The sequence below is a fragment of the Cavia porcellus genome, unplaced genomic scaffold, assembly GCF_034190915.1.
Source record: "Cavia porcellus strain 051 isolate PalLab524CR breed Dunkin Hartley unplaced genomic scaffold, mCavPor4.1 scaffold_24, whole genome shotgun sequence".
Lineage (NCBI taxonomy): Eukaryota > Metazoa > Chordata > Mammalia > Rodentia > Caviidae > Cavia > Cavia porcellus.
This window is the reverse complement of record NW_026947507.1, coordinates 23,429,695-23,450,253: the sequence shown is the minus strand read 5'-3', so window position 1 is coordinate 23,450,253 and position 20,559 is coordinate 23,429,695. Positions and strand designations below refer to the sequence as shown.

Genomic DNA, 20,559 nt, shown 5'->3' with positions numbered 1-20,559 from the left:
TTGAGAATCTTCTGTTGAGTTTCTTGGGTTTTCTATGTAAAGGACTCCATCATCTGCCAATCAGGATCAGTTAACTTTCCTTTCCTATTCAAATCTCTTTGAATAGTGATGAGAGTGGACTTCTTTGTCATTTTCTTCATTCAGATGAATGGTTTTACTTTTCTCTGCCTTAATACAATTTTGGGAATAACTTCATCGTAAATGGCTTGTTGGTTTAAGGTAAGGCTCTTCTATGCCTATTTTCATCAGAGTTTTTACTGTGAATGAGTGTCAGATTTTTATAAAATCCTTTTTCTGATCATGTGGTTATTATCCTTTATTCTGTTTGTGTAGTGTATTATACTGTAATATGCTGAGTTATATATTTTGAACAACCTTTGCATCTTTGGGAGGAAGTTGATTTGATCATGATGTATGATCTTTTTAATGATTTGCTGCTTCTGTTTTCAAGTATCGTATTGATAAATTTGCATGTATGTTTATCAAGCACGTTGGCCTGTAGGTTTTCATTATTGTTGAATTTTTGACCAGTTTTGACATGAGAGTAATGCTCTCATAGATGACTTTGTCAATATTGCTTCTTATTCAGTTTTGTAAAACATTTTGAATACTGGCATTAGGTCAAAAATTTAATTTGTTCCATGATTATGAGGAAGATGGCCATATTCATATCCATGCAAAGAGGATGGCCATTGTCTTGTTCATCACCTGCTGATGCCAACGGAAGCAACGTTTTGCTCAAAAGTTCTGTTTGTGAACCAAATTGTTCATGAACAAAAGCATTTGTGATCTGAGGTGTTGCTGTACTTATTTATGGGTGAATTATGTCAGTGTAGACAACATTTCCTCTTTTTCTGCTACAGTCTGTTGGTCTATCATTGGATCAGTTAAGACTATTATTGAAGAATATCAAATTCTGATGTTGAGTTGTTTTTTAACTACTCTCCAAGGTGGATTTGTTCTTTCCTTTAGGGTTCTTTGCTGATTTTAATCTTACAGTCTCTGTTTATAATTTCTGTCAACAATTTGTGTAATACCCTTTTGCTGGCCATGAATTTTTTAAGATATATTTGTTACGTAACTTCTCTGTTGCTCTATCAATTTTGAGGGAAAGTTTTGAAAGACATAGTAATCTTGGTTGACAAATATTTTGTTTTAAGGCTAGAAAAAATTCATACTAATCTTTATTAGCCTATTGTCTCTTTGTGTGCTATTTCTGAGAATTTGACATGTGTCTTGCATACTATGCAAGCAGAAAATATTCAGAAAAAATAACCTTCATACATGCATACTATGATATATCATACAAGAATTTTTTTTGTTGTTGTTGTGGTTATTTGGGATTCATTACACCTCATTTACCTGATTGTAAGATTTTCACATAGATCTGAAAACTTTTCTGTTATTTTTTCTGTGAATAATTTTTTTATATATTTGGTGTTTTCTGATCTTTTCCTAATTTTTTTATACATTTGGTGTTTTCTGATCTTTTCCTAATTTGTAAAATTCTAACTTTTTTTTGTTTGTTTGTTGGGTTTTTGTTTGTTTGTTGAGTCATATAACTCCTGTCTCACTCAGCCTCCCTGGTACCGAGTTGGGTTAGTGGCATCATTGATCACATGACCTACAGCATCAAATTTATCTTCCAGTCTGAAAGTGCCCTTAGATTGGCTGTTCCTGCTCTATTTTCATTTGGATTATTTTTATTCAAGATTTCTGCTTAATGCCTTTTTAAAAATTCTCCAATTCTTTACAAAAGTGGTCATTCATAGTTTGTATTGCCTTTAATTTAACCAAGTTTGTGTTTGTATCTTCTTAAAACTCACTAAACATTTTAATATAGCCTCTACCTATTCATTTGCATTCTCTTTAAGGTCACTGAACATCTTAAGAATTTATGTGTCAGTGTCATTCTTGATCTCTTCAAACATTGTAGCCATTTTATTATCGAAGTTTTATTGTTTGTTTGTTTGTTGAGACAGAAATTCAGGTTGCCCTTGGCTCACAGCAGTCCTCTTGCCTCAGCCTCCCCAGTGCTGGGATTACAGGCGCGCACTACTACATTCAGCTGTGTTTTGAGCTTTTTAAAATTATTTTTTTTTCTGAATCTATTCTACTTCATTGCCTTTGAAATTAGCTGTCAGGAAGTTAAGAATTTTTGTAGCCATCTTCATGCATTAATTTATCATAACTTAATTTTTGTGTTGAGGTTGAAAAACAACTAGGATAGAAAAAGTCTATTACGGCTGTGTAGATATCTTTGGCTAGCGTCTCTTTCCCTGTGACATGACCTTGGCACTGTTTAAGTTTTAATGATCATGCAGCTGATAACCATGCTTAAAGTAACAGCCTCAATCCCTATCATTGCATTGTAAAGAGAGAATAACCAGCAGTTACACCAGCGTTTATAAAACCAGGCATGCATCAGTCACATAATTGCAAAGTTATTTGAACAATTTCATGCATTTTTAATAATCCAGGTAAACAGCGAATTAGTAATTATGACAAATATGCTGGAATGCACAGGACAAGGGACAGAAAGGTAAAAGATAAAGAGATAACAGCAAATGATTGAAAGAAAGATAGGAATGTGGCATTATTATTTTTTATGTTTGGAATGGGATTGAGGACAGAATGGGCAAGAGAGGTTATTTTTGGGGGTGAGAAAAAGGAAGAAAACGGGTCTGTTCCAGTCCAGTTTTCACTTTTATGCTGGCAATAATCCTTAGGTGGACTATCTACTCTTTGCATCATGCTGATTCAGTTCAGCTGGTTTCTACTGACCATCAGTTTTCAATCCACAACACTACATAAAAGCAGTTACTAATTCTTATTACCCATTTTATATATACAGATATCTCACACATATGCTAAATGAGAGTGACGAAGGGAAAAAAGTGCAAAAGAAAATGTCACATGGACACAAAGACACAAAAGAAAAGGTTCCATTCATCTACTGTGCTCTTTCCTTTAGTTCAAAAGTGAGAGACCTCGTCTTGGAGGAACTGTGGAAGACTTGAGTTCTGATTCTCTGTGATTGTGACTAGGAGGACAATGCTTCATTGAGCTAATTACGCAGCTGTAATTTGTTCCCTTAACTACCAGTGAGCGGAGTGTCTTGTGGGCGTCTCAGAGGACCCCTGAGATTTCTTTGTGTACCCTCATCCGGCAGAATTCTATTAAGTTTCAGTTGCACATCAGTGAGTGTGACCAACACTCACAAACATTTTTGTCTCTTCCCTATGACTAGAAACCTTCAGCTGTTCTCCGGGATGGGGGCACACAGCATTTTACAATAACTTCTAACCCTGAACTCTACTCTGACTTTCTACCCACCCAGGCAATCTCTATGTCTGTGCCTCCCAAGTAGTCTTTATCTAGTTTGTTGAAGTCAGTATCCTTAGGGCCTGCTCTAACAGGGGAGGCTTCTGCAGTTGGGAATTAAGCAGCATGTGGAAGTCAGTGGGTGAGAGCTTACAAAGGTACTAAGTCCAGTCACTTTTGGAATCCACTGAACTGGGTCCCATTTGGACACTGAGCACTCTACGGTATTTGAAGGCCAAGTGGTGAGCAAGATATAACATTGTGCCCAATTCTACCATCACTCACTCACTCAAAGAGCTCTCAGGGCCTGATTCTGGGTCTATATTCCTTTTGATTCTTTCTTAAACTTTCCATTTCCTTTATACAGTCTCTATTTCTTTCTAGCGTGTTTTCTACTTTTCCCATAAAACCATAACATTTTAATTATGGTTACAAAGTGGGCAAAATCAAAATCATAAATTATCCCTTCTCTCCATCACCCTTTACCATCATAAACTGAAAATATGATAATTCAAAAATAATTTTAATATCCACTACCTAACAAACACCATGGCTTTTCCATGTCTACCCTAAATGTGCGTAGAATACTCATATTAGCCTGCATTTGGGAAAAATCATCAATGCAATACCTGTGTTATAATAGTGTTGAATGTTTCTCGTAATTTGTTGAGTGTTTTCCAGAAAGTGTGAAGAGAAAGATTGTACTGGTACTCTTTCATATCACTATAGTCTATAAAACAAAGTCAAAGCATCATAAATCAAGGTCTGTATTAATATGAAATCTTATTGGTAGTTTTCAAGACATTAAAGGCAATAAAATGGGACAAATTGTATTGCTGTACAGTTGTCACTTAATGTAAGAATGATAAATATTATCCAGATGCTTATTTATTTTATTTCATAAACAAATGCATACAAGTCTTTTTAAACTTTAGTTATATGCTCTTCAGTCTCATATCCATGTCTATAAAATAGTGTCTTAGATTTAGTTTTACTTTTTTAAATACTTCTTGACTGCAAGCTATAGTTATAATAATCAAAATTGCTTTCTCGTAAGTAAATTATTTTCAGAGTACAGAGTAGACACCAGGAAAACACAATGATCTATTGTCTCTCATGTCCACAATTAGTTGAACAAGAAGTTCTAAATTAAGAGCTTAGAAAACATCTTTGCTGGTATTTAAAATAATTAGGCATGAAAGTCACAGTCCAAGCCTCTTTTGAGATTTAGATTTAAGTGCTTTTTCTTCTACTTGTCAAATCCTGACATTTTATTATTTTGTATTTAAAGAAGTAGAAATCAGTTCCCTCCTTGAAACACTGTAGACAATTTATATTTATGCTAAATACCCAATGTTATAATAATAACCTGATTTTGATATTAAATGTAATGGTGTTTCTGCCTGAAAAGATTCTTTTCTCAGCTACATAAGGTCTCTATTCTTAAGTAAATAATGTGTGTAAGTAGCACTTCAAAATAAAAATTTTCAGCTGGAAATATATTTTTTTCATTCAACCAGAAAAGCCAATTATCTACTGGGCACATCTCCTTTTATATCTTGGGCAGTTTAAATTTGTTTTTGTCTCAAACTCAACACACTCTGCCTTTCTCTGTCACTTCTCACTACTTAAATGAATTATTAAAGAAAAACTATAGTAAGGGCAATATTGTATGTTCTACCCATTCATTTTTTTAAAAAAAAATCATTTAGAATGTAAGCTGAATCAAGAGCATAAATCTTTTGCTGCATTAGTAACTTCCAAATTCCCCATCCTAGAGCAATGCCAAGCATAAGATAGGTGCTCATTTAATATTGGTTGAATTAATGTCTTGTTTTACTAGAATGTATGGTCCCTGAAGGTTGTAATTTTGTTCAGATCCCATGTAATTTTGTTGGTGCCAGAGCAACCATTCAGTACATACCTATTGATGTAATAGCTCAATGATGTTTTGAACAGTTATAGCAGAATTAAAGTATTGGAAGTGGAAGTGGAGCAATGTTGATACTTTCTACTTTATATCTCCAAGAAACACATCTGACTTACTAGTAACCCATTTTACATGGTAGGTTGCAGTGCTCTTGGAAGTAGAGAAATGTTTGATAGAAATCTGTTGATTTTTAATGACATTTTTTCCTTAAGAAGTTTACCTAAGGATTAAATGAACTTAAAACATCTGTAAGAACAGACAACTAAAAACATTTGTCTGAGCTATTTAGGTATAAGGATCCTCTATTTGAAGTGTTCTCACTGTTTTGGATGATTTTCTATAGATAAAAATTTAGTATTATCATTTCAAAAGCCCTTTAAAATTATAGCAAAGATAAAAGAAGAAACCTCACTAGAGATAAAGCCAAGGTCTCATTTCTGTTCATGCGCTGAACGAGGATATGGCAACAGTGTTTGCTATTATGCAGGTAATCTGTGACAATAGCCAAAGGAAGCATGTGTTTTACAGTGACAATTCGGGACTATGAAATAAAACTGGGGGGTTATTGACTACCCATTTCTTTATATTAAACTAATTTTATAAACTCAATTGTAATTCTGAGTCTATTTCCATTACAAGACTTGTTTTGCTAATAGATATTTAAAGCAACTGAGTGATTTCAAGTAAAAGAAAACAAGACAGACATTCTGTTTGGCAATTCTTTAAGGTTAATCTATTATGCTCTTTTGAAAAATCTTTCATTGCTTTTGCATCTTCATACTTATGCTATTTTTTGTTTTTTTATATTTTTGCATTTTCTTTTCTTTGATCTTGTACCTTAGGATTCACACACAGAATACACTGAAATAGGAGAAATTCTGAACACATTTTTCATATTTGTAAGATGCTGATCTTCTTGATATTTCTCCAAGGTATGCTGCTGCATAGCAACAAGGGATATGGAAGGTGCACCTGCTGAGTTAACAGATTTCTGTTGTGATGAATAAAAGTAAAAATTACAGTAATTTTGAGAGTCAGTAACACAATTATTGTATATTATATGCTAAGATGGAAATTGAGTATGTCAGCTAGATTATGACTGCTGCTGAGTTTCTAACCCTACTTATTATTAAGAAGGGTATTACCAGCCACTTTAAATCTGTTTTCCTTAACTAAAAACACTGTACTTTATAACGTCCTTCTTTACTCAGTGAGAATAGTTACTGATCCTGGTCACAAATAGAGAAGCGTTTGTTAACTTAAAACTAATTTTGATTTTATTGATGAAACTTAGGTAGAACAAAAAGTGTGTTAACACCAGCTACGTTTTTCTTTTTCAGCTACATATGTAAACACAGAAGCATCTTTAAATATTTTGAGACCACTCCAAGAAATGATAAAATGAGAGTGAGTTGGCCTTCACCTGGGCAAATAAATAAATAAATAAATAAATAAATAAATAAATAAATAAAATGTGATGTTTAGTTTTTCCACTGACCACAGAGGGAAAGAATTCATTAAAAAATAGTTACAGGGTAACTGGAAAAAATGTCAGAACTTTTAACTGTGTCTTTCTTCTACTTAAGTATGCATAAGTATACTTAAGAAAATAATAACTTAAGAAAATATCTTTATTATGATAGCACATGGGGCAGAAACCTTTTCTTGCAAATAAATCCCATATATCATTTTGTATAATAAAGATGAATATTATTAGAGATAAAACCAATTGTCATTTGGAGAAATAATCTCATCAAAGAACATCTAGCCTCAGTTGTTTTGTTTTTTTAATACTCAAAATAAAACCTGGGCACTATTCAGTTACCGTATCTCAGACTCATTTGTCTGACATTTTCTTGTTGAGAAATCTCTTTACTAATCTCAAATTTGTATTTAATGACAATCACCCACTCAGCCACTTTTCATAAAAAGTCTTTGCTCTCTGAAGTTTAGGTACAAACATAAGTAGAGACAATGCATTATTATAAATTATAAATTCAAGTATTAGTAAATTAAACTTACCCCAGGAAAAAGAGAATGGCTTCACACTGAACGAGGGTAGTGTTCAACTTGGCCCTATGTCTTTGCGATAGGTTTCAGAAACATGATGTGTGTAACATGCCTTATGAATAGTTAAGTTTAAAGTTTTTAAATCAGATTTTGTACACCACAACTGAGATTTTCAGATTCTACTGGAAAGTTTTAAGTTCTCAAATTGTGAGTTGTGCTCTATAGTGCACATCCCTGCAAGTTTCACTCATTTGAGCTCTAAATCAGTTGCAAAAACCTCTTTTGGAAGGTCAGGAGGGTAAATTTCACCAATTCCAATTAGTTCAAAGCTTACTTTGTCAGTATCTTGAAATTATCTCACAAGCAATGTAGCTGAGAATTTATAGCATACTTAAATAATAAAATGGTTCAAAGTCACTAAATATGATTTTGTGCCTGATACTAACTAAATGTTTTGTAGGTGCACAAAAAATTCAGAAGATTCTCTGCTCATTATTTGAGACACATTGCACACTCTATAGTTAGGTTCAAGCTCAGAAAAAAAAAAAAGCTGCTTTTCTAAATGTAATAAACTAATTTCCACATGGCATTTTATTACATTTCTTTTTATATTGAGAATGCTTAATGACTCCCTTTTGCCCACAACATGGAGTTCAGAGTCTCCTGGAATTATTTTTCATTACTTAACAGTATTTCTTGACATTTTTCTAAATGACTTCATGTAATTGTTTTGGCTTTCCACGGAGTTGATAAAGCACCCAACAAAAACTAAACAGAGGAAAGATGTTTCTTGATTCACTGTAGCTTTCAGTTTCAGAGTGACTGGATGATCCCACTGTCAAAGGCGTGGGCTGAGGCTGAAAATCAGGGCTGTGAGTGTGCGGAGGAGTAAACTGCTTAGCACATTGCGGCCAAGAGCCAGAGAAAGAGGAGTGAGAAGCAGGTTCAAGACGGGCCCTTCCAAACAGGCCCCCAGTGACTGGCTTTCTCCGACTAGGCCTGACCTCCTCCAGTTCCTACCGCCTCCCAAAGCCACTAAATTATGGGTCCATAAGTAAATTAATCCATTCATGATACCAGACCCTCCTGTTCCAATTACTTCCCCCAAACTGCAACGCTGAGCATTGCTGTGTTGGGAAGAAAGACCTGCACATGAACAATTTTGAGACACATTAGATCCAAGCCTTAACAGTAATTAAGTCTGGATAAAAGGAAGATCATAAAATTCTGCACATCTGTTTAGTTTAATTAATTCTTAAGATTTAAAGGCAAGCGTTCTTAGTTCAAATCCTAATTTGCCACTTATTAAGCGATCTTTTTAACATATGAATTTTTATGAGTTTTATAACGTATGAGTTTTTATAAGAAAATGATGTAAGAATGAATATTAGTTACCTACTTTATCCCCACCCATACCGATGTTATTTATTTATTTATTTATTTATTTATTTATTTATTTATTTATTTTACCAAAGACCTATTCTTAAAACACACCCCTAGTTGTTCTATTCAATATATGGTACTTACACACTGTACAAGAACCCATAATCATTATTATATTACATTAGTACCTAGAGTAATAGAGATTGGCCTACATAATTTGTGACTGGTTTAACATACACTAAAATTTATGTATTTGTCGCTATGTTAAATCTTTTAAAGGCAGGACGAGTACCTTCCATATCTATAAAACTGGCAGATATGGGTAAAATTGCTGGCAGCTATATATCACTTTATGAAATGCCAATGGTTTTCACATACTTTCTATGTAGTACTCAAAAAAATCTTGTGAGATAAGCAAAATAGGTATTATCCTTATTAGCCTAATATCATGCATGAGTTTACTGTGGGGAGCAAAAGAAATCCACTTCTTGCCTATGGTTAGAAATATCGATTTATGTCTCCTGAACCTGAATCCATTCTTTGCACTGTATAATATTATTTTCCATCAAAAGAAATAGGGTAGTTCATATATGGTTGCTTGTGAGAATAAAAAGTCTATTTGTTGGTTGAAATATAAAATATAAGACAGATTTAAGAATAAAGGCTATCTTCTCTTGAGACACAAACATGTGTCTTTTCAATGTCAACCCCATCGGCAATTATATTAAAAAAGACCTCTCTAACATAAGAGTCAAGGAACAAGTTCTGGCTAGATGTTCCCATATTGACAGCCCTTGGGAAGTTTTTGGAGATTATTTAAAAAGTTAATAACTCTAGTAAGGAGTTCCAGAGTTCATTAGTCCCTAGAGTAGAGCAAATTTTTCCTTTCATGTCTATCCTAATAATGACCTCAGAAGGTATTTGAGTTTGTCACTTCTCAAATCCATTGTCCCTTAAATACATTGCCAAGGGTAATAGTTTACCTTTGAAATCTTTTTTTCTTAACCTTTTCAAAAGCATATCATTTTTCTCATAGGCTCAGAAATCCAGCTATAACTATTACATGTGGTTTATACTTAGTGGATTCTCTCCTGCATTCTGATATTATTTTTTTTTTCAATTTTATTACTGGTAGCAACTTGACAATGACCAGAATGAACCCAAGGTGAAAAACTAAGGGTGGTTGCTCATAATAAATGGCTAACCTAAGAACAGATCTGAAATATATGTTTCGTGAAGACTCAATAAACTTTATATTTATTTTACAAGGTCATAGATAATAGATCTCTACCAGTACAATCATACAAAGGCATATGATATGATAACTCAGAAGAAAAGCAAATGAATCTGGGCATTTGAGATTGCTTTTACGAAAAGAAAGGTCAGATTACTAAGGGATAATTTACTGAATGGCTAAGCTTTCTGGAACAAGATAGTCTGTACAAATATATTGGAGTTGGTTTAGATTTATCCACCCACGATTTAGGCATTTGAAGAGGGTACAAGGACACCAAAGCTTTATAATAAGTCATCTGCTGGATGGGACAATGTTTTTTGGTACATTGTGAAATATGTTATCCTAAATATTTGGACTTCTTGTCTTAATGTGATACTTATGTTACTTTCCAATTTCTGTGGCTTAGAAGTCTCCAACCCCTAGCAGACCTCAAAAATCATCTGGAAAGCTTCTTAGAGCACAGATTTCTGTGTTTCTGTTCTACCCAGAGGTTCTAATTTAATAAGCATGAATTGAGACTGGAGAACTATATTTCTAAAACCTTGCCAGACAATGCCATGAGGAGGGGTGGTATGTACAGAAAAGATATTACTGTAGCAAGTCGTCAGATAGCCTTTATTAAAGTATAGTGACAAACAGTTTATTTTGACCTGATTTCTCTGTGATCATAATTCTGGGTTTTTTGTTGTTGTTTGTGTGTGTGTGTGTGTGTGTGTGTGTGTGTGTGTGTGTGTGTGTGTTTTCACAGTACCAGAGTTGAAACCAGGGCCTTTACAGTAAGCCACATCCCTAGGTATTTTTAATTTTGAGACAGGGTCTCCCTGTCACTGACTTTCCCCAGATGGGCTTCCATTAAAGATTCTCCTATCCTAGCCTCTCAGAGTGCTGAGATTACAAATGTGCTCCACTGTGCCTACTAAAATATTCTTATGAAATCAGTACACCTTGCTGGAGCACTAATCATGGTCATGATTATTCAACAATAATCATATCAGATTTTTATGAAAGGTAATATTAAAAAATAATATGCAATAATACTGTGAAAACTGTAATACTACCATCAACCCCATTCCCTCTTCTATATTAGGAATATCAGATGTTTGGCTAACTACAGGAATCTTTTATCTTTATTCTGTTATATGACTGCATATTTGTAGATGACTTGTGTGTTACTTTTATACTATAATGTTTAACCATTTTGAATCTCTCTTTTGATTTTCTATAGTTTCCTATGTTTGTTTAACTGCCTTGCACCGTCCTTTCCCTCAACTTCCAGTGTAGTGATAGCACAAACTTCAATTTAGCCAGTGTTTGCTTTAGATTATTCATAACTGAATAAAAACATGGATAACAGTTGTCCTTTCCTTCTTGTATATTTTTTATCTTCTAATCTTAGTCAGCAACTTTTCATTTGGTTAGTTTTAATATGTACCATTGCTTCTTTCCAATCATTCTGAAAAAACTCAGTGTAGTTTTTGAAGTTATACTATTTTTATTCTTTTTTTTACTTACTTATTCATTCATTTATTTTACAAACAGTTTCAATCTTTCTTGTATAGTCAGAACTGTTACCCTTTTGGCCAGCTACGACGAGACCTCAATATTGTACCTTTTTTGGTCTCTATCTCTCCTGGTGCTTGTTTTTTGTTTTAGTTTTGTTTGTTTTTTTTTTTGATTTTCTATTTACTAATATTCTTTAACCTTAATTTATTTTTCAAGAACTCGTTAATATTTTTTTTAAATCCCTCTTGTTGTTTAACTTGCTATTCCAAACGAAATTCTTTTCTTAAAGTTCTCTCAGGAAACTGATCTTTTTGAAGTTTCCTGTGCTGTAAATTTGTTTCTTTTTTTTTTTTTTTCTTTCTTCCTTTCTTTTAAACCTCTTGGCCTCTGAATCATATGTTGAATGCCTTTTCAAATGCCTGATAATCCCTGGCAGCCTGTTGATGCTGGGTAAAAAGTATCTGTGTACATTGTTAGTAAGTGTGGGTGGATTCAGTACCATATCTCTTGCTTTTGATTGTGATTCTCCAGAGAGGAATATCTCTGCCTTTTGTCTACTAGCATAAGATGCCGTATGTCAGCTTTCTAGAAGTCTGGTGAAGGAAGATAGTTTCACTGATCATGTTTAAAATATGTAAACTGTCAAGAAACCTTTTCAGTTCATCTTTGCACCCTTATATTCCACACTTTCTAACAACCGAAGCATGTATTTCTCTCAAACTCCAGTCTTCTGTGGGTGGAGAGCGTCATGGATGACCCTCAAAATCACCTCCTTAGAGTGGAGAACAAATCTAGGAGGGTCCAGCGGCCTCTTATAAAAATTACTCTGTTACTTTCACTTTTGTAGAATTATTGTCTCAAATTCTTCAGTATTTTCAAATACAGTGCATAAAAATATCTGCTTTTATCTCCATTGTTCTCAGCTGTTTACAAGAAGTTTTTGTCAGTCAGTTACCTGCTTTTGTGACACATCAGGCACTTTATTGTCATTTTCAGTTAGTTTCTGAAGAAAGTAATTATCACTATTTGTGTTCAATGTACCTTGTCTTAGCAGGAGATGAAAATTCTGTACCTTGAACATATCAAAATAGAGGAAATGGAGTGTATCTGGTAACCAGAGAGATATTGAAATGTACAACATTTCCACATTTTATGTCAGAAATTTGAAAGCCATGCTTGCAAACTGGTATTATCCATATCAGTGTTGGACATTTTTATTTGTGATCATTATTTATCAGTGTAAATACAGCTTTGAAGGTTGAGACAAAATATAGGTTGTGCACTTTAAAATTATTTGATTATACATTTATCATTGATCTTGATAAAATTTCTAACATCAAAAAATAGTCTAACAGTTCTAAAATATTTGCTACATATCCTTCTAATAACTTCTTTAAAATTTCCTCTATTTTTACCACATTCATTTCTTATTTTCCATATCTTTCCTTTCATTTTCCATTTAAAATTTGTCATTATTGTTAATATTTTATATAATAATTACCATAATTTTTGTGAGTTTGTTTTCTGTTCAGGCACCTCCCTCCAGAGGATGCCACCATAATGAGCATTGAAATCACAAAAACAAGTAAATATTCACCTGCTTTGGAAATTCTTTTGTATGGTTTTGACTACTTTTTAAAATATATGTCCTATTTTTATAATTTCACGAAGAGTGAACTTTTGTAAGCTTTAAAGATGGGCTATCATTTTTATAAGCATAATGGATTTATTGTCTAAAACTAGAAATATGGCATTTTATTTGCTTTGGAAAACCCTGACAAATCATACTACTTCACTAAAATTACTAATCTTTGACTAAATTCATTTTTCTCTACTTTTAAAAATTGTCTTCCTTCTGTAGTTGTTTTTTACCTCCAAGAAAAAATGAAATAAAAGAAAAAATATAATATTAATATGAAAGATTACTTTACATTACCTTGACTACCAAAATTGCAAAGATAAGTTTCATTCAAAATAGTTTTTATGCTACCAAAATAAACTATGGCAAGCTTTAGCAATGCATATAAAAATTATTTCCAAGTTGACATTGCAACATATTAGGTTAAAGAAAAACATAAAATATGTTTTGAAAATAAAGCTGATGCATGGGCGATAATTTCAACTTTAAGTTTAAGCATGTGCTATACTTTAGCAGAATATACTACTTATTAGTTATTAACAGTATAATTTCTGTCTTAACAGAATTGGCCCAAAACTTTGCTTGGTCACAGTGGTTTAATTAAAATTATTGAGTTCTCTGGGTCTCAGTTTAATTTACAAAAAAGTGGGAGTTTACAATCCAATATGTATACATTACATAAGCTTCTGCACACAGGGTATTTAACTCAGTACCTGATACACTGTGATAATACTGCCCAAACACCATTAAAAAAATGATTAATTAAAATGAAAGAAACTGTAAATTCCAAACAAAATTAATTTAATTCAAAACCAAAATTGTGATATTACCAAGATTTACCCTGGGCATAGAAAATTGCGAGGATTTTGGGTTGAGATGTAACAAAACACTGAATTAATAATTATTCTGGGTGAAATAAAATAGGAAATAGTAGGAGTTGTGAGAAAGAGACGCTCTCATTTTAAAGGTTTAAGCAAATGATTTAAAAATATGTGTTTATCCAGTCACTAACATTAGTTTTCTTTCCACTATACGCAGAGGAATCACTTATTTAACAAATATTCTTTGATTGCCTGTTATGTACCTGGCTGTGTTTACCTCCCTGCAGAAGGAATTACCTCCTTTTTATACTTGAATACTTTCCTTTTCCACAGACATTCCCACTGGGCCTGGGAGATGGGCAATTCTATTCATGGACAGATGGTTTGAGAAGAAAGGACTGGCATGACTATGAGAGCATTCAGAGAGAGGCAATGCGCTCAGGTATGAAGTTCAGTGTAAGCCAAAGTCTGCTTTACTTACTGCAGTATCTCGTTCTCACTGAAAACATCTTGAATCAGTATTTCTTCTGCACACTGTCTTCTGGGGACATTGGTGATCAACAGTGGACAGAATTGAGTTCAAATTTCAGGAAAACCAAAAATAATGAGTATCCTTTCCAATATAAACATGGTCATTACACTTAGAAATTGATTATCCTTTTCAGTCATTTCTGGGGATATATTGGGATTTGTTAATGAGACATGGCCTGGTGGGCTATGTATTTTGTGCACCGCTCACTTCTCAGAGATAAAGTACACAACATTACAAGGTATTGAAAAGCGATGCACATTGTCTAAGGGGTTCCACAGTTCTTAGTCATTGCAAGAGGGTGTGACAAGTCATTGCAGCGGGGCATGACAGCACCTGGGGACCTGAGGCTGGAAATACTTGGACAAATAAATAGTTAAATGCAATCAAGAAGATCTGGACATGTGTAACAGGATTGTAATCTTGGATTAGAATTAGAAGTAATAGAGAGTTTGTCTTTCTAGAAAAACTGAAAAAAAGAGACTGTTGGAAGCAAAGATGCAAAAGAGTATATAAATGTAAATTCAGTGTAAGTGAGTAAATAAAGGAAGCTAGGAAATCCATATCCTATTATTTGGCGAGTGCCTCTGCTTTCATAGTGAGGATTTCACAGAAGCAGAACAGCTACTCTTGATGGAGACATTTTAACTGCACTCAGGCACTGTACTTGGGTGAAATCAGCAACACAACTACGACTACACACAGAATTAGCTTCTCAGGGCCAGCATTCCTCCCAATTCATTCAGGAGAACTGGAACCAAGTGTTTAAGTAGTCATGAAATTACACATGGCTGTACTTTCAGGAACTATTGACCTATTTTGTCTTCCTTCACTTTGTTCTTTCTCTCTCTCTCTTTTCCCAAAAACAATCTCACCCCCCTTCATTAAAGTAGCTTGTCCAAAGACAATAAGAGAATCAGCCTCTTCCAGATTTCATTATCATTCCGTATCGACCATGACTTCTCGAATCTTTTTTGCCTGTATTAGTATGACCATCTCTGTATTCATCCAACCATCTCTTCCTCTTTACAACTTGAAGATGCTGATTTTTTTGGACATGATTAAATAGCATTACTGACTAAAGCTGCTTCAAATTAAAAATAAAATTACCAGTAATTTATTCAATACCTGGTTTGTACTAGATACTATTTAGATTTAGACCTAAGAACAACTTTAGTGGGTATTATAGTACCAAAGCTGTAAAAAATAAAATAAAGTTGACTCCCTAAGAATTTTCAGTTACAACCAAATTAAAGTAGCTTATGATTTATAGAGCTAAAGAGCCAGTTTTTATCATACTATAATATTGTCTAAATCATAGAATATCATTTGCATACAAATGGGAGACACAGACCTGGATTCAAATCCTAGCTCTTGTCTTTTATTCTTCGGCCTCAGCCTCCAGAGTGGCAGGATTACAGCCATGTAGCACTGTGCCCATAAACAGGTCAAGTTATCTTTCTCACATTCATATGCTGAATTGACCTAAAAGTAAAGATGACTGGCCAATTACTTGATCATATAAACTCATAAAATTAGTATTTCTTAATCCATCCAAGTTACATTCCCATGAATGGGTGCACCAGTCTTCTGTTTGTACTAATAAGTTTCTTTCTGCTTCATACTGTCCTCTCAGACATGTAGAGAGACACAGATTTTATGTTCTCATCTCCATCTGGACCAAAAGAAACCTGACAAAGGAAATCGGTAATAATAAGTATTTTTCAGTACAAATTTTTGTTCAATTTAAAATCTTGTAAATCTTTTACATGATGCCCTGAAAGATATAAAAATGCAATAGATTAATTTTTTATCTTTATATTGTATGCCATATCATAAACAAGTGTTTTACACACACACATGCACACACACACACACACACACACACACACACACACACTCATTCACACACAGAAGCAGAGTGAAACATTTTTAAAAATCAGTGTATTATGGAACTAGGCCAAGAAGAAGGAACATTCGTGCTGTCATATTCCCTCTAAGACTTAAATTTTGTGTTTAATTCTTTTTCTCCAGTGTCAGTTACCATCTGTGTATTTATCCTTAAACAAACATTGTTACATTTTGCCTGTGTTTAAGCTTTCTCAAAAACTGAGTCACATTTTATGATTTTTCTTCTTGAAATCTAAATTATTTTTAAGATTAATGTCAGTATATGCAATTTCAGTTGATTAATTTTTACTGTTTAAATTTCTATAAATTCTCCACTTTTTGAACATTTGAATAGTTCCCCAGCTTGCATTATTCTTTGTAATATTCCTGCAAGCTTCCCTGTGGATTGTCCAGGGGTTGTAGATAATACTTTACTACAATATTTACTTAATAGTAGATTAGTCGATTTGTATGTACAGTGAATCCATATTTCAACTTTATTTGGCCACGACAAACTTTTGCAAAATTGTTCTGACGATTTCATTTCAATCAGTAATGGAAAGAATCCCCATTACTGTACGTTGCTATCACCATTTAATGGTGTCTGAATATTGTTTTGTAATTTGATGGCATGAAGTGGTACCTCATTGTCACTTAAATTTTCTTGTATTAAATTTTTAATATGGTTAGTATTTGTCTTACCTCTGCCTCATTATTTTTTTCATTTTTGATAAATTTCTTGTTATTTCTATTTCCAATTTCTGATTGTTTTCTCTTTCTTATGGATCCAGACTGTGTTGTCAGCTCAGTCTAGTTGGTCTCTTTTGGTAGTTATGTGTCACAAAAAAATCTTACATTTTGCTGAATTAAAACATCTCCAAGTACAGTTTAAGGAACAGTACTTATTTTTGATGTAGTTAAATTAAGAAACATATTTTAAGTGTTGATTATACTGATGTTCTACATTGTCTTTTAAAATCTTAATAATTTTACATTTTGGTCAGAAATCCATCTCACCTTCATTTTTATAGGTGAGGGGTCAAATATTTATTTAGTTTTTATCCACTTCGATATCTGATCCTTATACATATATTTTTGGAGGCTTTTTTATTTTCTTAAAGGAAGCGTTTGCAAATTAAGTTTCTGAATCTAGGTTCTTAATTCTGTCTTATGAATAAATATTCTTGTGTAAATAATGTAATACATTACATATATTTTCATTACCATTATTATCTGTTAAAGCTGGTATCTGTCAAAGAATATTTTCTTGCTTTCTTTAGGCATTTATTATCATTCTTATATTAAGTTCTTCCTTACAGTTCTACATTTAGATTCAAGGTGCACATACACATTCACTTATATATGTAAAAATAATTAGAAATTTAGAGGCATGTTGAGCATCTTGATAAATTGGGCTATAATCTATATTTTTCAACATGACAATTTATATAATAATTCTTTCTCTCCAGTTTGATAGTTGTCCATTCTATTCTGTACCTCATTTTCCCTATTTATTTATTAAATTTAAGAATGAGATTATAATTTTATACTAATTTTTAAATGTTTGTCTTAGAAAGCCAATACTATACTGATATTTTATGCCTTTTTACCTTACTTATACTGCATATTGTAGCTGATGTCTAGGAATGATAGTATTTTAATATTAATTTGAATTTTAAATTTTGCCTAAATTTTTCCATTTTTTAAAATCATACAGGTGGTTATTTTGGGCTCCAAGTATAGGCATTTATAAAATCTACAATTAATGATACTGTTTTAAAACTTGTTTCATGTTTGATATTATAATTGCAGTTCTTTTTCTATGCATGATAGGAGCAACAGTGTAATGGTCAGTAGTTGGAAACAAATGGGTATACTTAACTTTTGCTGATTTTTAGAGTAGTAATATTTTAAATTTTTTGTTTTCCTGCCCATCTATCAAACATAAGTATACTTTTCCATTTGTCAACATTCAAATATATTTTATGCTTTAAAAATATATTTAATTTTCTGATGTTAGATGCTCAGAGTTTGTGTTATATTTCTAAATATAAAAAATTATTTTATGATGTATTTTGTTACATTAGTTAACATAGTTAATAATTTTCTCTTTAGTATGTTATATGTATGAACTACATCTGTTTCTGTCATAATTGAAACCAAACTCACCACCCTGGACTAAGTTTCTCTTTTAATTATTCACTTTTTTTGGCTTGCTAATATTTTGTTGAACATTTTCAAATCATTTTTTGGATAAAAATACAGACATTTTTTGGATAAAACTCTACTTCCTTGAACTTTTCTTTGTAGCAAAGTGTTCTAAGTAGTCATACAAAAGTTATAGTACTAGGTAATTGTCTATTTCTCTTGTGATTAATTATATTTTTCTAGTAATAGGCCCATTATATCTATATGTATATAGCAATTAAACTTATTAATAATATGCACTTACGACTGTTGTAATGTTTGTGATGTTTAAATTCACATTGCTTTTCTCCAGTACTGTTTTTTCCTTGTTTAATTTTTATAAGCTACTGTACTAAAAATTTCTCAATTTTATTGTTTAAAAACTTTTCTTAGTTTGTTATTTTTATCAACAATATCCTTCTCATTCATCTGCCATCTGCACTTATGCCTTTTATTTCTTTCGTCAGTATATTCTAAGATTTAAAAATACTTATATGACTTCATAAATTCAGCTTTTCTTCTTTGGTTGGATAAACATTCGGTTTTGTACATTTCCTTGTATTACCATAGCACTTTAGCTCCTCTGTGGCCTGCTAGAAGAAATTTTACTAATCCTTATGAATGTGTACAGCATCATAGGCAGCATGCACTTCATTAGATGTCTTGTTACCATTTTAATGGTATTTGTTCATTCTGGTAACTAATTTTGTATCATATTTGTGTTTTCATAGGGAAGTAGTCAAGGGTAAATAATTAATAAGCAGATGGTACATGGAGATACCTTTTGGTAACAAACTTAGATAGGTAATAAGTAAATCTTGCTAACAATTTAAAGAGATGGAGATTTCTCAAAAAAGCAAAAAAAAAAAAAAAAAAAAAAAAAAAGAAGCAAAAGAAGACCTTAAAATCTTTTGTCTAGCTTTAAGTTTAAGATCCTTTTCTAACATGCCTGCGCCCATAGAACTTGATTTAATTATAAGATTTATTCAAGTTAATAAGAGGATTTTAAAGTTCAAAGAAATGCAGAGATTTCTCTATGTCATAGATTTCATAGTTTCAAGAATGGCATAAACAAAACTTATTTACATGTAGAAAAAGTTATACAATCTAGCTAGGAAAGAAACAGTGAACTAAGTTACAAAGAATAATATCAGGCTGGGGATTCAGCTCAGCGACAGAAGCTCCTGCCTTACAAACGCATGGTTGTGAGTTCAATCCCTGGTAACTGATTAAAAAAAAAGAATAATGTCAAATACTGATGAATAAGTTATGGTTGTACACAGTTAATTACCTGACATCTCTGAATTTCCACTCATCAGTTATAATTTAGATGTTGTTATTTTTAATCATGAACTTTCTATATATATATATATATATATATATATATATAATACCATTCTATTTCATTTTTTCTGTCTACTGAGAAGTGATATCAAATTTTTTCCGTTAGCATATTAGTTATCCTTCTCAGTTGTACTTTTTCATAAAATCAGTCAGCACACTTTTGAGCCTTCAATTAATAACATTTGAGTTAATTTAAATATTTTCCCTTGGGACATCATGAAAGATAATGTATGATTTGTTATATGGTCCTTACTCTTTGTACATTGGACATAACTGTTGCCGTAGCTAAGAACTACCCAGCTGATATTTCTCTCTATATGGTGTGATAGAAAAGTCAATCTGTGATTTGAAAAAAGCGCTATTATATTTCTGAAACAAAAACATTACTTAAGACATTTCTCTTTAAGTGTGAATATGTAAACTGTGCTAAAAATTTAAAAAGGAAATGCAATTAATTTAAATAGAAACTTGACTCTTAATAACTGTGAAGTTTCCTAATTCTCACTATATCTTTTCTCAGAAGTAAAACCATATTTTTAAAGCAATTCATCCAAAAGAAGGTATGTTTGTGGGTTTTTTACATGGTATGTATATGTATTTTATAAAAATGCTTTTAAGATCACAGGTCTGTAATTCTAGAATTTTTTTTTTTTTACTTTCAACTTTTTCCAGTTTCCTTTTTAATTTACAAGTATATTCACTTGTTTATCCTTTTTTTGGTTTTAACATGGAGCTCAACATTGAACAGCTGCTTTGAATACT

General features: G+C 32.4%; 1 protein-coding gene across 4 annotated transcripts in view; it reads left to right on the top strand.

Moving 5' to 3' along the window:
* The window catches only part of Galntl6 (polypeptide N-acetylgalactosaminyltransferase like 6), a 993,708-nt gene that overhangs the window by 334,818 nt on the left and 638,331 nt on the right, over positions 1-20,559 (top strand). For all 4 annotated transcript variants that reach the window (XR_010042613.1, XM_023564834.2, XM_063234753.1 and 1 more), the window contains exon 3: positions 14,181-14,289. Coding sequence is in view for 3 of the 4 variants with exons in the window: in XM_023564834.2 (XP_023420602.2) it covers positions 14,181-14,289 (109 nt within the window). In the remaining variant the exon portion in view is untranslated. The remainder of the gene's footprint in view (positions 1-14,180; positions 14,290-20,559) is intronic.